The sequence below is a fragment of the Triplophysa rosa genome, linkage group LG4, assembly GCF_024868665.1.
Source record: "Triplophysa rosa linkage group LG4, Trosa_1v2, whole genome shotgun sequence".
Lineage (NCBI taxonomy): Eukaryota > Metazoa > Chordata > Actinopteri > Cypriniformes > Nemacheilidae > Triplophysa > Triplophysa rosa.
Window position 1 is genome coordinate 20,687,094 of NC_079893.1, and position 24,005 is coordinate 20,711,098.

Here is a 24,005-nt window from a genome sequence, read left to right on the forward strand (position 1 = left end):
TTTCTTAAATACTCAGTTGTGATTGGTCAGCTGTGACATTCGTGGATATTAATATGTCTCTTGGATCAATCCACGTGCTATCTTCTCGCATAATGGAATCATTTCAGCTTGTTTCACATCCACTTGGCAAGTGGACATCTAATAAGCAGGATAATGTACAGTATTCTGGTCAATACTGTAAACCTTTACATCATATGCCTTACATATTAAAGTTCCTTGAGTAAATAATATGGTAAAATTAAATCTGAACTTCAATTGCTGCCTCAAATATCTTTTTTAAACAGCAAAGACGGTAAAAAACAGACCGTTTTCAACCTGTTTTGTTTAAAAATGTGCAGACCAGATGCTCCACTGAAGCTGAAGGGAATTTTGAAAGTGATCATACCTTAAACTCAATGTTGTGCTTAAAGAGAATAAAAACATGATCGGAAAATATAGCACAAATGTTACACTTCATGGCCATCAGTATTAAAATAGACAATTAGAATATAGGTCTCTCCTCATATATAATCTTTCTTATTTACCCATCTTGGTCTCATCTTGACATTTTCTTGGCTGATTATTCATTTACTAGACAGCGTTGGTGATCTGACAATCTATTTGGCTTTAGGTGTAAATCTATCTCTCTGCATGCTTGACTAGGTTGAATACATTTCTGCCTTTCTGTCTTGCAAAGCTGTCATTGCAACACAGTCGCACGGTAATTCGTGACATCGTCACGAACTGTAATCTATTCATTAGTGTTTACTGACATGAATTTCCCCCTTTTTTCGTGCCAGTCAGCAAAACTTTTGTCGTGTCACCCAGCACAACTTTCAATCTAATGTATTTTAATATGCGGTATCTTTCATGTGTATAAATATATATCAACGCAATCTGATGGGAATTCATACCTATTTTACATGGTGGCTCATTCGTGTGAATTCGACTTTTCCCCTGTGACTTCAGGTTTAGGGGCGGGGTTAGGGTAGCCATTTAGCATTGTTTTGCCACCTCGTGAAACTCGCGTTTTTAGCTAAATGTGTAAATATGTAAATAAAATGTATGAATGTTAAATGTAAATACACACGCAGTCTGTGTATTGAAAGTCGTGCTGAGTGACATTAAAAAGAGGTCGTGCTCACTGACACGAAAAAATGGGTGCCCAGTTTTGTCTGCTCTTGATCTTTCTGCCAGATCTGATTCTCTCTTTCTCTTTCCAGTCTGACAGCTTTCTTTAATATCCCATCCTTTTTCAATCCAGATTGAATGACAAAAGAGTTCCTAGCATCAATAGATGCAAGATCTCAGCCTGAAGTGTTGATGCAGTTTTCATGCATACCTTCCAGATTCTCTCATAAACTGAAACTGAAACTTTGTTTTCAATATTGTCGACTGAGGGTGATCTACTGGCAGGAAAATTCCTAAATGAAATATTTAAAATATCTCAAATGTTTCTTTGAGACAGTAATTATTTTTGCTGAAGTCTCTTTCTTACATTTATCTCCTGAGAAAGAGACCTCAAACTGTTGCTCAAACACCAAAGTCTATCATTTAAATGTTCTTCTCATCAAATTCAATCCATATCCTGTCTATCGTCTTTTTACCTTTTTACTTTTTGTAAACCGTTGTCTTATTTGTGTCTCACAAAAACAACAACATTTAAGACAAAGTTGATCCCTCAGTGAAACAACTGAGAAGTTTCCTAAGCTTTGAAAGCAATAAAGTATTCTTCTGGGGAAGGAAATGACATCGGTTGTGACTCCACTTTCAGCTGCCATGGAGAGGCCTTCTGTAAGTGATGTTAATGAATTGTATGAAGGCTGGTTCGTACACATCACTCTTGCAAACCAATGTCAACGTTCTTGTATTTTTGGCTCCTTCTATATAAGACTATCTTACTAGTATCTTGCACAGTTTTTGCTCTGTTTGCCTGCTCGTAGACATACAACAGACATACAATTTACATTTACAATTATGCATTTAGCAGACGCTTTTATCCAAAGCGACTTATAGTGCATTCAAGCTATGCGTTTTTATCAGTTTGTGCGTTTTCAGTCACTATATAAGGTCACTTTAGCATTTGCTGCACGATTAATAACAACTAAAAAATATATGTTTAATCTTTTTATGATGTTGATCTGCTTGCTTCTGTTACTATATTGTTGTCAAATTTTGGTTTTAAATGAACGTTGTAAAGATTAACAACGTTCTATAACACAAACCTTACATTTACCTTGAAGTGATAGTTCACCTTCAGAATTAAAATTATGGACATGCCCTCTTATCATTTCAAACCTGTATGACTTTCTTGTGCAGAACACAAAAGAAGATATTTTGAAAAATGTTGGTAACCAAAAACCGATGGTCCCCATTGACTTGCATTGGTTTTGTGTCCATACAATAGAAATCAATGGGGACCAACGGTTTTTGGTTAACAATATTTTTCAAAATATCTTCTTTTGTGTTTTGCAGAACAAAGAAAATCACACAGGTTTAAAATGACAACAGGGTGAGTAAATGATGACAGAATTTTCATTTTGAAGGGGAACTATTCATTTAAAGCATCCTTGGTTTGTTGTCGCAACCAATATAAACAGACTCAAGTGTTGGTCAGTGAACAGAATTGAAATGCTAAACTTTGTGATAAACTTTGGAACAGTTTAACAGATATTCTGTCACTTTTATGGGACTTCTTTTTATGGTTATTCTTTTTACAGCTCTTAAAGGGATAGTTCACCCCAAAATTTTAATTCTGACATTATTTACTCACCCTCATATTGTTCCAAACCTGTGTAAATTTCTTTGTTCTGCTGAACACAAAGGAAGATATTTGGAAGAATGTCAGTAACCAAACAGATTTCATCCCCCATTTTCTGCCATAGTAGGTAAAATAAATACTATGGGAGTCTATGAGGGATGAGATCTGTTTCGTTACTGACATTCTTCCAAATAGCTTCCTTTGTGTTCAGCAGAACAAAGACAGTTGTACAGATTTGGAATAACTTGAGGGTGAGTAAATCATGTCAGAAGTTTTATTTTTGGGTGACCTATCCCTTTAAGGATACTAAAAATAAATTGAGCGTAGGCTCACATCAAATTTACATACAAATTAAAATTTCAAGTGATCTCATTTGCAAATAAGACTGCACAAACAAAACCTGAATATATGTGAACATGCCAATTAGTTCTGCAGAAAATCTTAAATACACGGAACTTCTCCAATCCTCCTGTAGGGGTCACTGTGATCTGTTTTTTAACTTCTTTACTACGTTCGATAAACTGACTTTTGGCTTCAAAAGCACACACTCATGCACTTTCCACTCAACACTTTCTCATAATCTCTTGTCGATTGCACTGATTACACATCCCATTGACCTGATCAACACGATTAAGAAGCCCTTATGGGAACAACGAGTTTCCGGTTGTAGTAGATCAATTGAAGGGGAGTTTTGAGGTCACAGTCTTGTGCCGGCTGGAAACATGCTGATTGAGTTTATCATTTTGTATTGTTGTCTTGGAAGAACCTGAAGCATCAAATTTCTAGTTAGGGTTAACAGGCAAGGGGAGGATGAGGATACAGAGGATGTGAATACCCGTGGGAAGGAAAATTACAAATAAGATCTACTGAATATCTTAAATCTTTCACATACTGTAGACAGAAGTGAAGGTAACAAAGAATTTGTATTACATAAATTATATTACTATTTTAGTTGTATGTTTTTTGTAAAATTCTTTGAGAAGCATGCACTTAAGAAACTGCGGTAAAAAAACTGAATACGTCTTCAGACTGCAAGTTTACAAGTTGGGTGTAAAATAACATGAACAACATGTAATTTTACTTTACAAAAAATGTTATTTTACTGCACCAGCTGCCGTAATATTATCGTTTTTTCCCTCCGGTATTTGTTGAAGTGCTGAGAATTCTCCTGAGCTATGAAAGAGCAATACAACATTTTTCTTGGTACATTATAGTTTACAACAGCAGGAAGGCCATTGAGATGTTTCGATGGATTCTAAATATTCTGAAAATGAACATAATTCCGATTGCACCAAACATTCACTTACTCATTGAAGACGAGGTCAGGGGCGAAGTAGAGCATTTGGGCATTGGTGTGTTTGTAGGATCTCCAGCTGAGAGAGAAGGAGGAGAGACACATCCAGGAATACTGGATCAGCGTGATTTGGTCCTCAATGGGTAGACTGCGGAAACCTGGGAAAAAAACCAAGGGGAAGTGAACACAGAGCTGAGAGGCATATGGGACATAAAGGGCCATGACTTGCCCTGAAGCACAGCTAATATTAAATACTGACTTTAGGCTCTTGAGGAACAAAATAGAGGGAACTATTATGTTTGTGTTAAATAAAGAAGTGAGGTGGTTTGGTGCGAGAAAGAGATCTATAAAGGAATGTGTGAAGAAATTGAGTTTGAAAGTGTTTCTGTAGAGGACGGTGGTAGCTACGGCAAGGTCGTATGTTTAATTCCCAAGATAAGCGTGTTCTCGTGCACTTTAAATTGGTTGGGATAACTTGTTTGTTAAATGCATAAATATAAATATGTAAATGTTTCACAAATCTGATTGGTTTGGTCATTTGTGAACCTCAAACGCAGTGTGGGGTTATTTCCCAGAGCTGCTCGAATTTGTTCAGAAATGATCAGGTCGACAGAATTCGTTTTGCATGAATCATTGAAGGTTTCCACTCATTGTCCCGTTGTCAGAGAGGCTTAGCAATAAATAGAACAGGCTGGAATCTTGCCAACACTCACATCGAGAGCTATAAAGTCACCCACATGCTATAATATAAGCCAAACGAGGACACGCTATGAAGTTATTGGTGAGACAGAGGCTATTTTTGGCCAAGCTTTTCTGCAATATGCAATTCGCTATTGACTATAATGTGTCACACCATCAAGTTTATATTTCATTTCTGCGCTACCTTCATCATTTCCAGGCAATTTCTGAGCAGCGTCCCTTGTGTTCTCTTTCCTTATAAATAATCATATTTCCATATCACCTCTTGAGAAAATGGCCCACATGCTGAAACTAGTGAAACAGGCAACGTCAAATGTACAGCACCCCGAGATGTGGTCCTCCTTTTTCATCACACTGTCACAAGACAGGCTTTTTTGATCACTTTAATAATTTAAAATGTTAACATAGATCATAGATAATGATCACCCGCTGACCACGTCCACATGTATTTTTCAGCAGTCCTTCCCTGAATGTCACTTGTAGGTGTGCACTGTAGGCTACTGTATATACTGTAGTGCTGCACTGACAGCTCAAAACCGGGTGTCTTTGAAAGTCAGTGAGCCCTGGTGTTTATTCAGCTTGCTATTTTTGTATCCGGATATAGCAAGCAGACACCGCGGTATCAAATAATTGCAATACAGCAAATGACCGTCTCATAGCAAGATACCCCAAGACTTTGTTACAGACGGCAAAGACCAAAATGTCACTTATGTAAATACTGAGCAAATGTATGGAAAGGTTTAGTGTACCATTTTAGCGTATGCTAACCAAATAACCAATTTCTGTTGTGAAAGGCAAAAATGAACTTCCTCCAGTGTGTATTTTTTGGAGGATCTACTGACAGAAATGCAATATAATATGCATAACTATGTGTTCAGAGGTGTATAAAGACCTTACATAATGAAGCGTTATGTTTTTATTACCTTAGAATGAGCTATTTCTATCTACATACAACGCGGGTCCCCTTGCATGGAATTCGCCATGTTGTTTCTACAGTAGCCCTAAACGGACAAACTGCTCTACAGAGCGTGTTTCATAAATACGTTATTTCCTTCAGCAAAGAAGTGAAAACGTGACAACATCTTTGTCCTGTGTCAGCCACCGTAGCGCTTCGAAAGGGAGAGGTGGAACTCCACAACTCGCAACCTCATCACTAGATGCCGCTAAAATCTCCACATTGCTCCTTTAAAACGTAATTTTCACATGAAAGCTACAGTTGTAGACATTTCCAGGGATAATCCAAACAGTTCAACTTGCCTTGAACTTTAAATACATCCCAATACAGTACAAAAAGTACAAAATAGCATTAAAATGTGCCGAACACAGATGTGCCTTGAAGTCGTACCTGGAAGTACTTTGGCCCACTTGACCACTCGGATCATCTGTTTGCCGGCGAGCTGGTTGAGGCTGGTGAGCAGGTGGTCGGTGGTGTCGGGCTGTGTGTTGTCATAGCCAGCAAACACTACTTCAGGCTCGATGAGCTCCAGGACGCTACAGACAGACGGCGATAAAAACGGTGTGACTGCTGAGACGTGAGGGACGAGAGCGGTGGAGGAGCTCAGCTCTTTCTCAGAGGTCAGGAACGGAGGTCCGTCCTTTGAGTTCTGCAGGGAAGAGTCCTCACTAACGCTTTTCATCTTTCCCAACTTCTTTGACTTGCGTGCTGTAGAGAAAATACGACAAAATGATATATACTGTATTACGAAGGCCGTTCGCTTTAGCTGTCTGATTGATTTTTATTAATAATTGCAAGTTACGTTAAACATTGAGAGTCTTTTAAGAGAGATGAATAATTTAGGACGCGAAAAGACCCCAAGTGTAGTTTTAAATAATGTTATTAGAGTTTTCCTCCTTATCTAAAATGAGCTGGAGCTGATAGCAGAAATGTTTTATGTAGAGATGGATCATATAGAACAGTGTGTATCCCTCGTATACAGTTGTGACCCCTCTGTACTCCAGAAAGTTGCTGTTAATTTGCGTTTATGTTTGATTCCTGTGCCAACAGATTTCATAGCACAGCGGTATGTGTGACTGAAGGTGGCATGTGTGCATGACTAGTGATGTCTATCACTATCCCTTGCGCTAAACGAAAAAAAACCCAGGACCATTTAATTTCACTCTAAAAGTTTTCGAGAAATAATGAAAAAATGAAAATTGATGATAGCAGCTGCCTATATACATTCACATTCTCACCTGCAAAAGTTTAAGAAAAACGTAATGCCCAGGTTATCTATCATTCACCCAAAAGAGACAGGGAGATAGATCACTCTTAAACAATAATGTAAAAAATGAATTTTTCTATTCTACGTTTGATTTTGTTATGAAAATCTAATCAAAGGTCAGTTCCCAACAATAGTAGATTTCTCCAAAATAAGGGTGTGTTAAAAGTATTTACTTAAAATGCAAAATTATGAGAAATCAATTAATTTGATATTGATTTACCTCTATTCGCATCTGATGGGCAATCTTGACTAACAAATCAATTTTTGTTTTTTTAAAGATGAATCATCAGCTCTACCTCAGAATTTCAATTTAACTATTCAACCAGACAGAGACGTCGCTTTGATGAGCTTCCCACATCAAGCAACTCCAACTTGATGGTGCAGCAGCACTTCTCAATTTGCTTCGCTTTGCTTTCCTGGTATTTGTGTGTCTGGATTGTTTCTCCATTTCCAAATTTGGAATCGCTAGTTAATATTTGCCTAGTAGGTTTTGTTTAGATTACATCTGCTGGATTACACAAGGACTGACTTTTTACCTGATATTATTAATATTTTATTCATCAATGAGGTGGTGGCCCCTTTCATTGGGTAGAAATTGTTACTGTACACACAAACACCACCACTCAAAAACACTCTTTCTTTCTTTATGTTTTTTTTTTATAATACAAGTAAACTAATCGAGGTAACACTTTAGTATAAGGACCAATTCTCACTATTAACTAGTTGCTTATTAGCATGCCTATTATTAGCATATTGGCTGTTTATAAGCACATATTCTGCACGACCATATTCTACATCCCTAAACCTAACAACTACCTTACTAACTATTAATAAGCAACAAATTTAGAGTTAACTAAGCAAAAGTCGTCGAGAACTGGACCTTAAAATAAAGTGTGACCCTAATCGAAACTATAGAGTAGCACAATTGCAAATGTGGGAACTGTATTGCAAATAAAAACATTTAGCCATCGTCTTGTTCATTTTCAAAATCATTCTCTTGCCATTTTCATCATTCAACTTCTTGAGGTTTCATCCTGGAAAGCTTTTTAAAGACTATTCTGGGCTGTTATTGGCTGCTTTTTCTTTATTATTTGGTCCATCTTTTAAAAAAAATCATTATTTTTTCTAACAAAAGAAATTAATATGTTGGCACAAATTTTGTCTGCAAAAGTGATTTTAAACATTAAAGAATACACATTGAGATTATTAGAAACTTTTCAGTGAAGCGTTTCCAAACCTTTGACTGGTACTGTAGCCAGATGAGTTTGTCAACATGTGCTGTCTGATCTATATAAACCACACTCTTAAACGTCTTATTAAATTAGGGAGAAGATTGTTATGATTGAGCATGTAAATATGCACTTTAGGCATTCTGCTGCATCCTCTTCTCAGAACCGGCATGCAAATTGCGCCGAGCACAGATTTTATTTGTTGTCGCTTTTTTGCCATTACCTGGTTTGCATGATGCCTTCGGCGAATTGGTGGCTAAAACAATCCAGACAGTGCATGCAAATAAACACCGCTTTTGAGCAGGCCGCCATTCATTCTTAGCAAGTCTCACCATTCTCTCTGTGGTTTAATGTTATGGGTCTATGACCAGCTGTCCCAGTTTAATTGTTTTATTTTTTGTCTCGTAATAAGTTAGTTTTATCAGTTACCCCCAAGGTTCATCCCCGCTTGTAGACACTTCCGTACTCTGCAGGCTGGGCAATTTTTCCGGCGGATCTTGTCAATGATACAGTCATTCCTTCCAGCACACAGATAGTTATGCTGACCTGCAAAAAGAGAGATTTCTGTCAACATTTGCACACTGTTCTGTACTTATCTCCATGGTTCCCATTATTATTTAAAAATGTGTATTTTTGCCAATTTATTATTTAATGGAAACATACAGGACATATTTGTTATGGGCATCAGTACAGACTCACATTTACAGCAAAAGTATTTAGTGTGTTTATATGTCGGTGGGGTGTCACAATATACTGGTATTAACAATAACCGGTATATTAAAAACTATATTTATCGATATTGTTTTAATTCACACATTACGTAATATCGTGAACTATTCAGCACCAATTTAAAATTTTGCCTTAAAGTGAATTCTGTCATCATTTACTCGCCCTCTTGTCATTTCAAATCTTTATGACTTTCTTTCTTTCGCAGAACACAGAAGAAGATATTTTGAAAAAAGTTGGTAACCGAACAGCACTAGCCCCCATTTACTTTCTATTGTATGGACACAAAACCAATGCAAGTCAATGGGGGCCAGTTAACAACATTCTTCAAAATATCTTCTTTTGTGTTCTACGGAAGAAAGTCAAACAGGTTTGAAATGACAAGAGGGGGAGTAAATTATTTATTTTTGGGTGAACTATCACTTTAAGTCACAATGAGACCTCAAACCCTCTTTCTGACTTCCTAAAGTTGTATTTTGAGTGTGATTCATTTACCCAATAAACAACAAAACACAAAATAATCTAAGATGATTTTGATAGCAACAATTATTTCTACAAAAATGATATTGCAATAATTTTGCCACCATGAATTATTTTGCCCACGATAACAGTGTAGTGAAAGTCTGATATCTTGACAGCCCTAGTGGGTATGACAAAACTCTAAAACCTACCAAAACTGGTTTGCAGGGTTTTTCCTGCATAGAGAAGTAGGAGGCGGCCGCCTCCGTCAAATGTCGTGCCGCCTCAGGCTCTCGCCAAAATTATGTTGCGAGTCTTCACAAGAAATTCTGCGTGCATTTAACACAGTCATTTGTAACTGCAGTTGCGACATTACGCCACAGTGGAGGCGCTGTTTCGTTATCAGCAACACTGAGGCGCTAAAAAGAGTTGCAGAACAAGAGCCAGCCTGTGCTCCGGCTCTCACTAACTCCTTGGTGTTTCGAGTCTGACGTCATCACGCAACAAGGATTTAGTGAGAGCCGTGTTCACGGCTGTTTGTTTTGCATCCAAGTACGTTTAATTTCTTTAAATTTATTAAATTAACATGACGTACATCCTTGTAATGTCTTTAGCTGTGCAGTTGGATCATTGAATCAGCGTATACTGTACACAGCGAGTTCGCCAGTATGAACACATGTGGGGTCAGAACGACTCGCACACGAATGACTCATTTGAACAGATTCATTTAAACTATTGAACTTTTCAGTCACTAGCGAATATAAGAGATCCTTGAATCATTTAAAGTGAACCACAGAGAATGCAAGATGTGAATGAGCTTTGCTCATTTAGAAAGACTGGTTAATTCAGTTGGCTATTGTGGGCTGAAAAGTTAGTTGAAATGATAAAAAAGCTTTATTTGATTAAAAAACATTTCTGTTTGGTTGAATAAAAGTAATGTTTTATACAACTTAATAATTGTCATTTTAATCTTATTTTATTTATAACTTTTAATATGTCAAACTCAAAGTCACTTTGGTTAAGCCACTTAAAAGGCCTACGTGTGTGTACAAGATCAGGATGGCACCACCTCAGCCTCATTTTGAGCCAGGAAAAACCCTGGTTTGTTACTGTTATTAACAGTGTTATTAACCACAGTTATGTCATATACTGTATTACAACCTTCCTGTTTTTTCCCTGGCTTTGGTGTCAAAATATAAACAGCTGTGTACACAAGGCATGCACACAATGAATACGCCGGTAAATGTGTTTATATCAAAGGGAAATCAAGGTAAAAAGCAAAAGTACAGTAAGGTTTTTGTTTAGTGAGTGTGCAAACACTCTCTCTGTAATACATTATGACTCTGATGAGTACAGTAGTCATCTCTGTGAATACACGACAAAAAAACAGACAGCTGTCTTTCGCTTTACAGCCCTCTGCTATTATCATAGGACAAATGAGCCATCCCAAACAGTGTTATTGAGTGTGTCATGGTTTGGGACACTATGACAGAGACTGTAACAGCCTGAGAATCCCTCATGCGCCGCCTTCCTTGGCCGAGGCCGCAGCTCGTGGAACGAGCTCTGGTTTTAGAGCGCCATTCCGCTCCAGTGACTCGCCACACGCCCACGCGCTCCACGGGCCAGAGCGCAGCGCCGCAGGGCCGCATCCAGGCACCGTGACCGCGTGCATCTCAAACTCCGTCTCTGATGCTTTCTTTCGCTCCTCCCTGGCCTCCATTCCACCCCCTCCATCTCATTCCGCTTCACTCGGGCATCACGGGAAGGGCTCTACTAAACCTAAACCCTTCGTGCGGCTTCTTCTTGTGCGCTGGCGGATGGTGTGGATGCAGACAGGCACAATGAGCGTTTTTGGTTGAGGGGGAAATGCGCAGTGAATCTGTCTACGAGCTGCCAAAAAAGCCCAAGATCTGCAGACGGAGCAACAGCAGCTGTAGCGTTGCCACTATTTCTGGCTAAATCACATGACCTCTTACATAAGCCCATTTTTCTTGCTCTAAAAAACAGTAAACTGCAACACAGGAAATACAATGCGCCCCTCCTCCACCTTGCAACCTAAACACAGACACAAATCGGACCTGAAATCCGTTCGACTAGCTCTCGGGCCCCATGACCACTGTACATATCCGCTCCACAAACTCATGTTAATCACTGTCTAAACAGAGGTGCATACACGTGTGCAGGTGCCCTATTAAGTGAGTGTGTTGGAGAGCCTGTTTGTTCATGACTATGTTTTATAGACAAAATACTATAGCAGTGTCTGTTTGTAAGGCACAGGAGGGGAAAGTTGAGTTTGTACATGCTGTTTGTGGATCTATATCTGTAGAATGTTTATGTGCATTGGCCTACAGAATCTCAACAAGTGCACATTGTGGTTGATCACATTTGTGGTATGTTACCTCACAATTTAGCCAATGTTTTCACAAGGTTTGGTTCAGAACTATATTTTATTGTGTTTTTGATATTCGTTTACTGTGGTTAACCATTTACAGGTCAGTTTAAAGATGAAGTGTTTCATTTTTTCCATTAATATATTTTTCTCCTATCCCAGATTGACACTCTAAAGGCATTGCTTTATTCAACCTGATCTCACAGGAATTCGTAACTCTTTTATGAGGTGGCTAATTCATATGAATTTGTATGTGTGAATTATACAAAAACGTACGATAAGTGTTGGCAGTGTACCAAATTTTCAGTAGTCGTACCAATACCAGTCAAATTCCACGGTTCTCGGGACCAATTTCGGTACCAAAGCAAAACACCAGTACATGCTAACTGAAACACAATTTTATTAATAATGCCCATTATTAAAGAGTACATAACTAGGGATTTTTAAGGTCCTACTTTGGTTTATGGAGTGTCCAACAACAATTTTATGTACATAGAATGTATAAAAACACTATTATTTCGTAATAATAGCTAGTTACTTTTACCTTACTTCTTGACTGACTCTCAAATGATTCGTTCCGCGATTCATCTGTCTAATCCCCTCCTTTTCGCTAGCCTAGTCTGATGTGATTGATCAGATGGTCTAGTCTTCTGTGATTGGTCTACCGCGAATGAGGCTCACGAGCTACAGTGTTTGGGGGAGAAGAGTGAAGTTTTCGCAGGCAGTCCTAGCAAAACGTAGGTGGGGACTATATTTAGTGACGTAAATCCGCGGTGGTTCGCGAATCGGACTAGGGACGACTCGTTTGCGTGATTCAGAGTCAACTCCCTTTTTTCCAAGCCAATAACTTTGTTATTATTTCACCTTCGGATTTACAACTTGGCAGAATGCTTACTTTTCAAACACTGCAACTTTACACACTGCATGATGTCATTTTCATGATCTCATGTTATGTACTCTTTAATATAAATGTATAAAAAGCGATGCCATTTTGTATATATGAACTATACAAGTTAATTGTTAATACGTCAGTGGCACCGGGTCTTATGAAAATGAGGTATCGCCAACTTTTTATTTTTAGGTAGGCTACCTACTTGGACCTGAAGTACTGGTCATTTTGACAACACTACGTACGATTACTAGAAAAAAGCAATACTGAAGCCCTGACCCCACCTCTAAACCTAACATCACAGGCATGAAAACGGATCGTACTGAGATTGTACGAATTAATACCAATTAGCCACCTCATAAAATCTTTAAGAATTCCGGTGAGATTATGCTTGCTTTGTTTCGCATTCTTACCAACCCAACACAGCAACAATGGCACAACCAGCTTTTGTACGTTGTCAACCTATGACAGATAAGAAGTGTCAAAAAATCTGCTTTAAAATCATTTTTAGAGTTTCACTTGGTGAGACATCCACTAAAATATTTATTTAACAATAGATTTATAAGTCAAGATTTAGTTAGTATCAATAATATACATCTAATTGAATACACACACTTGCTTAGTAGCACTTTGAATTGTCTTTTTTTACAAACCTACAGACAATTATTTTCAGTATTGAAAAATTTGCAGTAATACCATGTATTAAGTATTATATACTGTATATGTCATAATGTCCTTTTTTTACTTCATTCACTACTACAGTATGTATATACTGTAAGGGCCCTTCCACATCCGGGACGATAATCGCGCACGTTTATCATCGACGTTTAACGCGTCGTGACTAAACAAAGGGCGCCAATGTGAGTGTGTACACCGACGCGGAAAACAGCAGGCGTAAAAGCATCCTTTTTTTAAAACCGCTTGGAGTCGTTTTTTTAGTTTGACGCGCCGCTTTAAAAACTGGCCTTCCAATGAGATTCGCGCTTTTGTTCACGTGCCTGGAGCTGCTGAAGTTACAGTAAAACAGGACTTTGTGGCGCTCAAGCACACATTGACGAAGAGGAAGCAAAATGAATTCTTCTTCTGTGTGACAAGCGAGTGTCAGAAGCATAAAGTTGCGCAGCGCCACCTTGTGTACCGGGGTATTTCTGTTTTTCATTAAGCGCCATCTATGTCAGGGAGTGAATTTGCACGTTGCCTCGGCTTATCGCCAGTGAAAATCGTTTGGGTATGAACTCTGAAAAACGTTTCGAAAAACGCTGGCGATAAGCGCGTGCGATTAACGTCCTGGTCTGTACGTACAGGTGAAATTGTGAAAGGCACTATCGAAATAAATTGAAGATATGTTATTTTCCACTTAGAGATTTACAGTACATGCTTTTTCAACTTTAATCAGATTTTAAGGAACACAGTGTCAGATGTCAGTTTAACAAATTTACCTCCTAATACACATTTCACCAAACACTGTTAGTAGCCACAACCTCCCTATTATGCTTCGCCATCCACAGAAGCTTGATAATCAGTGCGTACTTTGAAGTGTTAACATGGGTATTCCTGTACGAGCCGGTGTCTGGTATTACTGTAGCCAACTACGTCATTTCACGATAGAGGGATGCACAGAAAAAGTTTCCTGTCAGCTTTGAAATGAAACAGACCTTTTAAGAGGAATATCCCTGTGGGACACAAAGCAAACACTGCTTTACAGTATTCACTCACAGCATTACTGTATAATCTGTTTTCCAACTTTCGTGTCATATCTAGCTACAGTCTGGACACTGAGCCTCTCCTTAAAGGTGCAGTTCACCCAAAAATAAAAAAGACTGATTCACGTCTGATTCACGAAGAAATTGTTCATCCTTTCAACAATTTGCTTGATGCCTTTAACAAATCCAGCCAGATCCAGTTCTTATTTAGGTTAAATGCACTGGATGTGAAAATTATCAGTGAATAATTCTGTACACAAAAAATTGTCTTAATTAATTGAGTCATACATACAGGTACACAACTTTAAAGCTACTTTTATTTTACTTATAGCTTTTTTTAACTCAACAGCCCCAGACCCTATTCACTTTTCTTATATGATAATGACTGGCCCATTAAAAAAAAATCGCATTTTGTGTTTTTATCACATGTGAACGGACACATACTGTACGTAAGTGTTAAATCCCAAACCAAAGCGCAGCAGCAATCTTTTATAAAATACACATTTTTCCAGTTTCCTATCATCAATTGTTATTTCCACACATGCGCTTCCTGTACTTTGACGTCCTCTGTTTTCCTTTTAGAAATTGTGTCTCGTCCAAAACTACGGCTTTATCTGTACAGCATCAAGCGGTGCTGTAAATTCAAATGGAATAAAACCTAAAAGGGTTTTATTATTATTATTATTATTGCACACACAGTATAAATACAAATAATCTTTGTCTTTGAGGCTCCAGGTGCCCTTAGAAAGATCAAAGATCTATAACTCAATAGTTCAGAATTAGTTGCTGTGGTTACAAAGATAAATTGATGCAGTATGAAGGATCTGTCACCAAGTGACCAAAGAAAAGCCTTTCACGCCATATCAATAATATACTGTATGGCAGCATCCCGAAATCTTGGGAAAGCAGATGACACGACGCGATAGCCGCCATGCGATTTGCTTAAACACAAAGGGTGTCTCCTCCCAGCACACTTGCATTTTGCATTGAAGGCAAAGAACAAAGGAATCACCCAGAAGGCGGAAGAGATGGCAGATAGTGAAAGCAGCAGTGCCAGAGGCGAACACACAGCAGGGTTATTTAAGGTGAGGCTCAGGTACACGTATGACCTGTTTAGCTGACAGTCTGCCTGATCGTCAGCACCGTTACAGCACCGTTTGGTATGCGAGTCTTCTAAACACATGACAAAGTGTTTGTTAGTCATCTTATCATTAAAACCAAATTAATTACCGGGTTCATGCTTGGTGCTGTAAATCATTTGATGGTTGAATATTCTGGGAATATGTATAGATGGGGATCTGTTTACTACTAAGTACTGTAGGCTTTGTTAAAACAAATCTAAGTTTGGAAGAGATTTACAGAATATAGTACAGTATCTACTGTATGGAGTTTACAGAGAACATAGCCAAGGATCTGTGGCCATGCTACTGTAGGTCACTGTAATTTCCTGCAATATTACTATTACCAAGACGCAGATATGTTTCAACAGCTCTGCTGTAGCAAGGTTCAATGGTTTCATTATGGCCTTGCAAGTTCAATAAAAGTTCTTCAATGATGAGCTGTCATTAAACATGATAACATGCCAAGCCACTGATGACTTGTGAATAATAAACATCCACTGAGATGCCGAAGAAAGAAATCTCTGCCAGCCCATAAGGACATCACTGCCGATGTGGTTTGGGACTTTGGGAACGGACAAGTGATAAGGAAATGTGTTGATAATGGGAAAACTGTATATGTGGGCAAACAGCCCCAATTACCACCTTGTGTACACATCTCTCATGCTTGGCTGAGGTTCAGCTGTTGTGCCAAGAAACTCAATCTCATACATCAAAAACCTCAAAGGGATGGAATTGTCAAAATGACCCCTTTGCACTTATATCTTTGAACCACATTTCCAGGCTCCAGTATGTTAAAGGTCCAGTGTATTAAATTTAGTGGCATCGAAGCACTGCAGTGGCTGACACAAGAGGAAGATGTCGTCACGTTTTTGCTTCTTTGCCGAAGGAGATACGTATGTACCAAACGGCATCGGTCAGATTGTCCATTTAGGGCTACTGTAGAAACAACATGGCGAATTCCATGCAAGGGGACCCACGCTGTATGTAGATAGAAATGGCTCATTCTAAGGTAATAAAAACATGATGCTTCATTATGTAAGGTCTTTATACACCTCTGAAGACATGTCATGTATATTATATTGCATTTACGTCAATAGATCCTCCAAAAAATTATACATTGGATCTTTAACGTAACTGATTGTCACTACATAACCTACACATTATCATCCATATCTGGTACAAAATCACTTATTTCAGACAGATGGGAAAAAATGACTAGCTGGAGAAGCTGGGCAACACAACTAAAATAGCGTTGTCAACGAATACGTGTTGAGAGACGACGCATCGGCTGCTTGAAGTAGACAGATTTGTTTATAGCTTATAATGGGTGCAATCTTCCTTTGTACCATCTAGATTTGTATTTTGGATTATCCCCACATTATTTTGTTCCTGGATGAAGACCACAGCAGGTTTAAAGGGCTAATGAGGAGTCTATTTAAATCTTTTTTAGCACATAGTGTTGGCTTATTTCATAATGACTTCTAAAAGCAGAAACACCTCTGGCGTTGTATATGTTGTATGTGAATTCCTTTCCTTTGGCATATGACCCCGACCAAGCCCGAGGTGACAAACCCTACAGCTAAATCAACACAGTGAATCTGCTCTACCCCTGGTGCCAAACGTAATAACAGATTCTCATAATGATGGAACAAATATTTTAGTGCTCAGACTGAACAGCTGTAGAGTCTGTTGAGTATTAGCTGAAACCATATGGGCACTTCGTACGATTCTCACCGAAACAAGTGTTTGTGCTGCTATTAGTTATTCTTCAGCCGGCCCTGAAAACTACACAACGGGGATTGTTAAAGGAATACTTTCCCTTAAAATGCTGGTGGCTGAGTCTTACCCTCCATTCACCTTCATTCAATAGAAAAATTAAACCCAAAAATGAAATTCTGTCATCATTTACTCACCGTCATGTAATTTCATACCTACAGTATATAAATCACATTCTTATGACGAACGAAGAGAAAGATATTTGGAAGAATGTTAGCAATTTTCAGTTCAGGAACATCATTGACTAACACAGTAGGAAAAATAAAATGGTAGTCAAAGGTGCTCCAGAACTGTTTGTTTTCCTAAATTCTTCAAAATATCTAATTTTGTGTTTAATAGAACAAAAAATAAACAGTATTTATATTGTATATACAGTATATACTGGTAGTGGATGATGTCCCAGAACTGAAAATTGGTAACATTCTTCCAAAAGTCTTTCTTTGTGTTTAACAAAACAAAGACATTTATACAGGTTTGAAATAACCTGAGGTGGAGTAAATGAAGACAGAATTTTTATATTTGGGTGAATTATCCCTTTAACGAAAAGAAGCCAAAAGTCAAGAAAAAAAGAAAGGGTTTGGAATGGCATTCATTTGAGAAAATGATACAATTGTCATATTTGGTTGTAATATCACTATAATTATTTCTTAATACTTTTTGTATCACAGATTCATCTTCAGACTTTTCCAAACTCCAAAAAAGAGGTCAAGAAATATTCTCGCCACTTCCCCTTGTACATTTTTCAATATCTGTCTACTGGCTGTCTCGCGGTCTCTCTTGTTCGCTTCCTCCTTGTTATTTCATACTGTCTGTGTCTGTTGTTTTATCTCTTTTTCCATTCTTACTGCTCACTCTCCCTCTTCCACGAGCTTGCTCGCTCGCCACAGTCTCTCTCTTTCTCCTCCTCCTCTCTCGCTCAGATGGTAACTAGGCTGAGGTCAGGTAAGGTAACAGAGCGCACACTCTTACACAGCACTACCTCTGCTGCGGTGCTGGGAGAGCGGGCTGTAATTCCGAATGCCCTTGAGGTGTGACATCATTCAGAGCTCTGAGAGACGATCACAACACCGATTTAAACACCCAGACATAGATTTGATACATGTAATATGAATACCACTAATCTAATACATTGCTAGATGAATTTAATAATAAATGTTACATGTAAACATACAGTGCAGAGTGTTCAGAGGTGTAAAGAGTACCTGAAAACCATACTTGAGTAAAAGTACAGATACCTTGCAGTGAAAATTACGAATACACGAATAAATTCCAAAACGACTTGAGTAAAAGTCTTCGAGTATCTGATTTTAACAGTACTTAAGTATTTTACTCATAATGAATGTAGGCTCAAAGCAGCACTAGTCCTCAACACTTAAAGATACATGTCATTGAAAAACAAGAAACAGTTGATTCGTGAGGAGAGCAATCTCAAAAAATCAAGGTTGACACCATAGCCTACATCTATTACAAACACCCAAGCCTCAGTTAAGCTCAAGTGCTCATGAGGAAACCAATATCCTTCAAAAAGGTCTCTTCAGTAAAACGGATAAATAAACTAATGTTACTTAAAAATTACAAAAGTCGAAGCCTTTTTGCACTGTACAATCTGGTTTTGGCGATGTCAACTAACTGATAATGCACTCGCATTCGCAGAAAGAAGCCATGTTGACAGGCTTCAAAGTAAGGGCAAAATGCACAAGATATAGTACCTTCAATGCCCTGTAAACGGCAATATCGCTTCTTCTGTAGCAGAAATAAACTGCTGCAGATAAAGATAGGTGCCATGCAAAATGTAATGTGTAATCTTTAATACTCAGTACAAACAATGTTAGTCAAAAGTGCACCTTTATTAACAGGTGTGCACATAAGTTTTTCTATGGGTCTCAAGAGAGCACCTGGAGATTCGGTTTGGTGCTCACGTTGCACATAATGTGACAAATTATATTTACCTATTAAAAATAAAAGTAAAAAAGTAGCTACTTTTTAATGAACAATAAACAAAATAATAAAGTGGGATAATACTATATTTATATTACTTTAAAGTACACTTAAAATACAATGATAATGTATTTCTTCTTGTTTTTCTTTTTACCTTAGTAAATATTAATTTTCAACACCAATTTTGAAACCTAAAACGACAACCTTTTTGGTTTTTGTCAGGTTGCTGGGAAGTGCACTTGCGAGCGCACATGGAGACTTGCGGTGCGGAGCTAGGATCGAGTATAGCATAGAGAAACACAAGCTGCGTGCAAGTGTCAAGTTTAAACAGCTTGTCCTTTCAGAAAGTTTAAGAGAAGCGGTGTTTTGGTAGACGTGCAGCCAAGGCCGGACTTACCATTGGCCTTGACTGGGCTCCAGCCCAGGGGCCCCGCCCTTCAGGGGCCCGCCTGCTCTCGTTCATTTGATTTGTTTAGTTATATGCCAGTCATTTTATTTTTCATTTAAACTTTGTGCATTGGCCTACCAAGGTTCAATAACGCTGCCTTATGTAAGGAATGATGTCGTTTAATTGGCTAAACGTTCCGTCAGTCATGTTGGCGTTTCCTGATTGGTCATTTGTGGATTCTATCTGTCACGTTTACCGCAGTTGAAACCTGTCTGCTCATTAAGACGCTTGTTCTAATGGCTGACAAGCGCAATCGCAGTGCCGCGCTTAAAGAAAACCAAAAACTGAGAGACAAGAACGCGAAAGAACAGCATTTAGGAAATAATGATTCTTTACACCCATGGCACCACACCTTGATCTTTAGGCAGAGAATCCACAGCATACCTGGCACCATCTCCCGCCAGGCCACCACCCTCCGGTTTTATTTCAGGTATTTCTCCTTTGAAACTCGCGGACCGACGTGAGCCGGAACGCGTTCACGGGGTGGCACTGTGGCTTGAGCCGCTGCCCATTTGCCCTCACAGGCTGGCGCCCGTCTTTGGTAGGCGAAGTAGAGTAGAGAGGATTCACATCCCCGCGAAAAACTTGCTCTTAATACACCGCTATATTATTCCACTCCGCGTTTTCCATTTGACGCTCGCTCCTCACAGTCTGTGTCCGCTCACTGAAGACGACAGATCGGTTCATCGACAGGTAGATGCAGTAGAGTCTACTAGCTGTTGTTGTTGTTGTTACACTTTCTAAACTTTTACAAAAAACGTGTAATGAAAAGTGTTGTGTTCTGCAGACAACTCTGAATAAAAACTGGTAATATAGAGTTTATTTCTAATATCTCCCGTTCTGTGGCCATAAGCGGTTCTTGTAAATAATATGCAAACACTGTTAATATGCAAACACTGTTAAATCCATCCATGTAAATAAAAAATGAAAACATTCTGCTAACTAATAAACAAAGTTAAAACAACCGAACTACGGGACGCGTGAAGGGACAAACTGCTCGTGCTTTTTCAAACTGCGTTTAGATAGTTATTTCATGTCTGACGTTGAGATCTCTGGCAAAATGTAAATGCTAAATTAAGATGATACCTTGCAGATATACCATTCATGGATTCATGGCCTGTGAGCTGCATTAAACAGTCTCTTAGATTTACATTTAAGAATTTGACATGAAAATGATGTTATGTTAGTCATAAAGTAATTAAAACGATTTATAACAGAGGGGTGCCCTATTTGCCCTGCACAACCTCAGTTAACTAGACCTTACAAAACTATGGACCCATCTCATTATTATGAAACTATTTAAGCCATAATAAGACGTTTCATCTCATTATATGAATACAATTTTAATGTGCATTTCAAACTCATAGATCTGTCATATGCTTTACTGATGGAATTGCGATAGAATACTAATATATTTTTAACACTTTACACTGTTGCATTTGTTAACATTAGTTAAGCATTAGATTACATGTCTGCATTTGTTCATCTTTATTTTCAGTATTTACTAATATTTTTAAAAACATTGAACATGCACCATGGACTAACATGAACAATTGTATTTGGCATTAACTAACAATAAACAAGATTAATAAATGCTGACAACTGTATTGCTCATTGTTGGTTTCATGTTAATGCAGGTGTTCCCAAATTTTAGATCCGAGACGTATAATCTCTCAAGATCCTCCAGAAATACAGGCAAAACACACACATTTGTTACTTTTTAGTAGTTTTCTTATTATGGATCAATAAATTTAATTTTAATTTTAAAATATATAATGGTAGGGCTGTATGATTATGTCAAAAACTATATTTGTCCCCTTGATATTGTAATGTTGATTGGATTTTACATTTAAGTATGTTTGAAACTTCCTACACGCTATAAATGCACCACTTGTGGCTCCCACTGTCAAAACAAGCATTATAAACGTGTAAACCAATGAACACGTGTCATTGTTAGTCATTGGAGAAAAAAAACATTTACTAATGCTAACAAACACATGATTTTAAATAGTACGGGGGCCCCGAAAACAACTCAAGCCCAGGGGCCCCCATCCTCTTAAGTCCGGCCCTGCGTGCAGCGCAGTGCAGTTCCAGACATTCACAGAGGCTGCACGTGCCGCGTGCTTCTCTAGTAACGAAAGCAGAACCAACAAAGGCGGAGCTACCAATACTCCGTTTTTCATAATTTACACCCAGGTCCCGTTTAACACCGGGAACAAACGAGATATCAGTAGTTTTAGCAGCATTCAGTAAAAACGGAAATCTTATCCAGTATTACATTTAGTCGGTCTAAAACAGTGATTGTACATCAAAATGTTTCAACCATGTCAGTACGCAAATGAGCGTTCTAAACTTATTTACAGAGCGCATTTTTAATTTTGGTCACACATGCGCACCTGTGCACCACTTATGTGCATCCCTGTTTATTAAGCAATGTTTGCTACTTTTGTGTCTTTGTAACACCGTTGAGATCTCTTCTGAAAATTGTTGAGACATTGTGAGATTTTTGGGCTGTTTATCTCGGGAGAAGTATCTGTTACACAGGAGACTTAAGCAAAAGTTCCAATTTGCTCTCCAAGAGATCTCATCTATGATTTGTTTCTTTCTTTTTTGTTATTCGTGTGTGCTTTTCAAATGCTTAATAGTAGTGATGCACCGAAATGAAAATTGTGGGCTGAAACCGATACCAACAATTTAGGATGCACTTGGCCAAAAACCGACACCGAAAATTACTTTAAAAGACGTTTTGAATAGTTTTTATTTGATTGTATTAATTACACATACTAAAACAAAAAAAATGAAGGAGGACAAATTTAAAAACAATACAAAATATACTCTTTTTTTATTTTTCATTGCGACACAATCAAATAACTTTTTACCAATCATCTAAACATTGTAGTTTTAGAATTATTCTGGAACTATTATATGCATAACAGCAGTCAAGTTATAGTCGGTTATAGTAGCTCCTGCTAATACAAGAAGTTGATATATGGTGCACAATCATTTTAATGAAAACAACACGCAGAACACAGAGGGGCACAGAGGGAACACATTGCTCCTCCCTGCCCTGCTGTGTTTTGTAGTCCGCTATCACGTGACTCAGCAGTGCCAAGCGCAAGTACGCTGACGCTGCTGCAGCCAGCGAAAAAAAGAGGAGCATCCTGTGGAGTTTTATCACCTCGGTGAATAAAAACACTGCGAACTGAGTTGTATGGCCTTGGGCCTTTGGGGGTAAAAATCCAAAGATTGAAAGTACTTTATTATTTAAGCACTTTATTTACTTTGTTTCTCAATTGTGTGCACTTTGTTTATAAATTCACTTAAAAAAGTGTAATGAAAGGGAACAATGTTAATTTGTTCTATTATTTTCTAAACATAACACTGAACAAAAACGGAAAAGCAGTTTTAAAATCTTTGTTCTTAAGTAATAATTTTGTCCACTTTGTTTTTTTTTTNAAACACTGCGAACTGCGTTGTATGGCAGTGGGCCTTTCGGGGTAAAAAGCCAAAGATTGAAAGTACTTTATTATTTAAGCACTTTATTTCCTTTGTTTCTCAATTGTATGCACTTTGTTTATAAATTCACTTAAAAAAGTGTAATGAAAGGGAACAATGTTAATTTGTTCTATTATTTTCTAAACATAACACTGAACAAAAACGGAAAAGCAGTTTTAAAATCTTTGTTCTTAAGTAATAATTTTGTCCACTTTGTTTTTTTTTTAAGCTATAGAAGTAGTACTGGGATAATGAGAAATTGTTTTGTTATATATCGTTTTTCAGTTCTGTTAATATGTTAATGTTACTATTTTCCAGTAATAATTTGGTGCAAAGTTCATGTTTGCAAATTCGATTACAGGAATAAATAACTAAATAAATAGATTTATTTGGTTTAAATTATGTCCAGTGTTTTAACATCTACATGATTAATTAGCCTACAGGCACATTAAGAGCACAAATCACAAAATATTTTAGTGGTCATGAAAATGTATTCAGATTTAGCATATTAATGATGCATTCATCTGATAAATCATGACATTTCATCAACAGGAAAGTAAATGTAAGTTCAAGTGAATGCTTTTTAAAAGTAAAAAGTATTGGTATCGGTATTGATATCGGCAATACTGGCCCTGCATTTACTTGGTATCGGATCGATACCAGATTTTACAGTATCGCCCACCACTACCACGTGAGCTACATCATCACTGACAGATCGTTCCGCTGATCATTCACATATGAAGAGTTTGTTGCGTTTAAAGTTCGGCTTAAAACCCGCACAATGCACGTCAATAAAGAAACATAAACCCGGTCACGCACATTCGCGCATCATACAGAGCTTGCGTGTCATTTTCTATCCGCTGGTTTTGATCTGTTC

The 24,005-nt window shown here is 38.0% G+C and overlaps 1 protein-coding gene across 1 annotated transcript in view; it reads right to left on the reverse strand.

Moving 5' to 3' along the window:
- Positions 1-24,005, reverse strand: part of nr3c2 (nuclear receptor subfamily 3, group C, member 2) — a 108,201-nt gene that overhangs the window by 12,843 nt on the left and 71,353 nt on the right. Inside the window, exons 4-6 of the mRNA XM_057330574.1 lie at positions 8,614-8,730; positions 6,079-6,396; positions 4,048-4,192 (exon numbers count right to left, since the gene is read on the reverse strand). Of these exons, the coding sequence (XP_057186557.1) occupies positions 4,048-4,192; positions 6,079-6,396; positions 8,614-8,730 (580 nt within the window). The remainder of the gene's footprint in view (positions 1-4,047; positions 4,193-6,078; positions 6,397-8,613; positions 8,731-24,005) is intronic.